Source organism: Ciconia boyciana, chromosome 21 (assembly GCF_034638445.1).
Source record: "Ciconia boyciana chromosome 21, ASM3463844v1, whole genome shotgun sequence".
In the NCBI taxonomy this organism is placed as follows: domain Eukaryota; kingdom Metazoa; phylum Chordata; class Aves; order Ciconiiformes; family Ciconiidae; genus Ciconia; species Ciconia boyciana.
This window is the reverse complement of record NC_132954.1, coordinates 8,172,740-8,176,962: the sequence shown is the minus strand read 5'-3', so window position 1 is coordinate 8,176,962 and position 4,223 is coordinate 8,172,740. Positions and strand designations below refer to the sequence as shown.

General features: G+C 64.1%; 1 protein-coding gene across 1 annotated transcript; it reads left to right on the top strand.

Annotated features, from left to right (window-relative positions):
* The first annotated feature begins 878 nt into the window (after positions 1-878).
* On the top strand, positions 879-2,384 carry POU3F1 (POU class 3 homeobox 1). Its single transcript, XM_072885204.1, has one exon. It carries the CDS (start codon positions 879-881, stop codon positions 2,001-2,003), a length of 1,125 nt encoding a protein of 374 aa, XP_072741305.1. The 3' UTR covers positions 2,004-2,384.
* Positions 2,385-4,223: the final 1,839 nt, after the last annotated feature.

The window sequence follows — 4,223 nt, the reverse complement described above, 5'->3', positions numbered from 1 at the left end:
AGGTAAATCGGGGCTTTTAATGTCCGAGAAGCTCTTGATTACTACAGGGTTCATGGAGAAGGACCAGTGGCTGCCCCTGCGCAGCAGCTGCAGGAGGCCGCGTTCCCCGCCTGCTTTGCGGCAGCCCGACACCGCGGGGCAGCGGGGGCGGAGACGCCCCCCGAGACCTGCCCGGCGCCCCGCAGGCCCGCGAGGCACAGAGGCCGTGGAGCAGAGCCCTGCGCCGCCGGGCAGGCTCCGCAGCGTGCCGGGCCGGATCGCGCCGGGCCGTGCCAGGCCGCGCCGCGCCGCTGGCGCCCGCTGCTGCCGCACCAGGCCGGGCCGCGCCACGCCGGGCCGGGCCGCGGGCGAGGCGTGGTGCCGAGCCGTGCTGCGCGGCCGCGCTGGCGCGGCGTGGCACCGCGTGGCTCTGCCGTCGGCGCTGCGCGGCAGCGGGCCGGGCCGGGCCGTGGGGGCCGTGGGGGCCGTGGGGGCCGTGGGGGCCGCCCGCCGCGCCCAGGCACGTGCCCCCGCGCCCGCCGGCGCCCCGGCCCCGCGCCTCCGCGCTCGCCGCCGGCCCACGTGGCCGCCCGCAGCTCGGCATGAATGAACCGCCCTCCTCCAATCGGCGGCCGGCCCGCCGGCGGGCGCAGGCGGGCTCCCCCGCCGAGCGGCCTCCGCCGGCCAATGCCGCGGCAGCAGGCGGCCGCCGCCGGCCAATGGCGGCGGGGAGCGCGGGGCGGCGCCCCGCGCCGGCGGCGCCCTATGGCGGAGCGGCGCGGGCCGCCGCCGCCGGCGGGCGGGCCAATGGGGCGCGGGGGCGGGGCCGGCGCGCGGCGGCCCGGCGCCCCGGCGCGCGGCTCTAAAGCGCGGCGCGGGGCGGGGCGGCGCAGACGGCCATGGCCGCCACGGCGCAGTACCTGCCGCGCAGCGCCGCGCTGATGCACCCCGACGGGGACCGGCTGCACCAGGGCACCACGTACCGCGAGGTGCAGAAGATGATGCACCACGAGTACCTGCAGGGGCTGGCCCCCGCCGCCGGGCACGCCGTCGGGCTGGCGCACCACCAGTGGCTGCCCAGCGCCGGCACGGACTGGGGCAGCGGCGGGGGCGGCGGGGGCGCGCACCTCCCGCCCGCCGAGCACGCCAAGGGCGGCCCGCCGGGGCCCCGCGAGGAGCTGTCCGCCGCCGCCTTCCACCACCGCCCGCACCTGGTGCACCAGCCGGCGGCGGCGGCGGCGGGCGGCGCGGCGGGCGGCTGGGCGCAGGGCGGCGCGCACCACCTGCCGCCCATGTCGCCGCCGTCGGGGCAGCCGCTGCTCTACGCGCAGCCCTACGCCGGCCTCAACGGGATGCTGGGCCCGCCGGCGCCCGCGCTGCACCACGGGCTGCGCGACCCGCTGGGCGCCGAGGAGGCGGGCGCCCACGAGCTGGCGGCCTCGCCGCCGCCGCTGGGGCCGCCCGAGCCGTCGGACGAGGACGCGCCCAGCTCCGACGACCTGGAGCAGTTCGCCAAGCAGTTCAAGCAGCGGCGGATCAAGCTGGGCTTCACGCAGGCCGACGTGGGGCTGGCGCTGGGCACCCTCTACGGGAACGTCTTCTCGCAGACCACCATCTGCCGGTTCGAGGCGCTGCAGCTGAGCTTCAAGAACATGTGCAAGCTGAAGCCGCTGCTCAACAAGTGGCTGGAGGAGACGGACTCCAGCACGGGCAGCCCCACCAACCTGGACAAGATCGCGGCGCAGGGCCGGAAGCGCAAGAAGCGCACCTCCATCGAGGTGGGCGTCAAGGGCGCCCTGGAGAACCACTTCCTCAAGTGCCCCAAGCCCTCGGCGCACGAGATCACCTCCCTGGCGGACTCCCTGCAGCTGGAGAAGGAGGTGGTGCGGGTCTGGTTCTGCAACCGGCGGCAGAAGGAGAAGCGCATGACGCCGGCCGGGGTCCCGCACCCCCCCATGGAGGACGTTTACGCACAGGCGGACACGTCGCCGCTGCACCACGCGCTGCCCGGCGCCGTGCAGTGACTGCCCGGCCCCGCCGCCGCGGCCCCGACGGCGGCGGAGCGGGCGCGGGCGGCGGGCGACGCGCTTTAATTTATTCCTCAGACTGGCCCGGCCGCGCCCGCTCCGCGCCGCGCCGCTCCGCTCCGCGCTGTATTTATTCGCCCGCCGCGGGCGCCCTGCGCGCCGGAGCCGCCGCGGCCGCAGCAGCAGTAGCCAAAGGTTTGCCGTCTCTAATTTATTCCCCTCCTCGCGTGGCCGCCGGGGCGGCGGTGCCCCCGCTCCGCTCCGCCCGGGCTCGCCGGAGGACGCTTCGGTAGCGTTTCCCGGCCCGTTTCTATTTATTTCCGAAGCGTGCGCGGAGCTCTTCCCCCTCCCGTCGGTGGGTTCGGTCCGGCCCGGTCCATCCCCTTGGGTTTCGGTTTTTGTTTGTATCTTTCTTGCAAAACCAATGTAGACTGCGAGGGTACGTTTCTATTTATGTTATAGTAAATATTTTATTACTTACATAAACCATTTACCCAGGAACCGGTCTCGTGTCGTCTTTGCGGGCTGCGGCGCCCAGCCGGCAGCGGGCCGGGCCGGCGGAGCGCGGCGGCCGGGGCCGGGAGCGGGGGCGGCGCGGCGCTTCCCCCGCCGCCCGGCCCGCCGGGGCTCGCTTCGCGCTCCCGGGGCCCCGCCGAGTTCCCCCTGCAGCGACCGCCGGCGGCTGACGAGACCCCGTCCCCGTTCCCCCTCGGAGCTCTCCGTCCCCGGGAGCCCCGCGGGTGGGGCTCGGCGGCGTTTGCCCTTCCCGGTAACCGCGCTTCGGGGAGACTCCGTCGCTGCGCGTACGCGCGGGCGTTCGCTCCGCACACGCGTACAGAGCCGGAGCCCGAGCCTCGGCCGCGGCGGGCGCTGGGGAAGCGTCGCAGCGTTGTGTTGGCACCGCGGCGTTTGGCCGATCCGAACGTAACTTTCTGCAGCCTACAGCGTGAGCAGAAAACATCCGAAACATAACTTCCTTCCCGCTTATCGCAGAAGTAATAAACGCACGCTGGTACGGCTCGGAAGATTCTTTCCTTCCACTCAAACCGCACTCTCGGGTTTTCTGGTGTCACCAGTTTTCCCTTCAGTGGTTTCATGCCCTAATGTTTTGTGGTTATGCCAAGAAAGGCTGAAAACTTAGTTACTGCATTCTCTATTTCTAGAAGAATCGGCTTGCACCTCTGCTTTAAACCTCTTCTCTTCCAGCAAACGTCGAGAGGAGTCGCGTGTGAGGATTGTGTTTGCCTTCCCAGGTCCTTTCATTCCTGCGGTATTTTGTGCGTTGGGAGAACTTTTGAAACACGTGCCGATACAGAGCTCTTGCGCTGGTGAAATACTTAGTCGAAATCTGGTAGTAAAGCACCAAATTCTTTCTTTTTACTTGGCAGAGAACTTACCGATGTTCTTGAACATCTGGCACTTGCTAGTTTCCCTGCGTGACTCTTGGTACAAATTATATGCTGTGAAAACAGCAGGCTTAAAAGGGATTTTCTCGTGATAGCGCTGCATCCTGCATAGGAATTTGTACATAATTATTTTTTAATATATATATAATTTTTTTAACATATCAAACATAACTTACACTTGAAAATTTAGACATGAAAATTCTTGTCTTCACTACTGTTTGATTTTGTTGCATTTTGTGCTTTTGGGGGGTGTGTATAATACCTGCCTAAACAACAATGCATTTGCAATAGATAATGTTATAAATTATTGCGTTCTCAATGTCTCTTAAAATGTAGCTATTCTACATCAGCTAATACAAAACTATTAAGTTCTCATTCAAAAGTCTAGTGAACTGTTTTTTCAGATTTTAAAATAAAGTCACTTTGAGCAGTTATTTCATTAAATACTATGTCTGATGCTCATAAGTATGTAAAGAAATGGTTCACTTGGTGGTACAAGTAAGCTAGCAAGTGCCGCAGTTTACTGTATGAATGACTTTCCTTGGCATGCAGAGCATAATAAGAAATCTCATTTAAAGGATTCAATGTGCATTGTATGTTTTGTCAGCTTTTGTTACAGACTTAGCTTCCTTTTTTGTGATGTGACTGGTTTTTATGGAAAAGCACAGAATTGTAGGGCTGTTGTAGAGATCCTGAATTCCAAAAGTTTTGCTGTATTTACTGAATATTTACTAATTTCTAATTAGCTGAGTGTATGCAGTAGCTTAGATGATACACTCCAGTAGAAAAGTAAAGGAGCATGATGATTCAA

Excerpts from the sequence above, each read along its gene's own strand:
- POU3F1 (XM_072885204.1), top strand. The coding sequence starts at position 879 with ATGGCCGCCACGGCGCAGTACCTGCCGCGCAGCGCCGCGCTGATGCAC.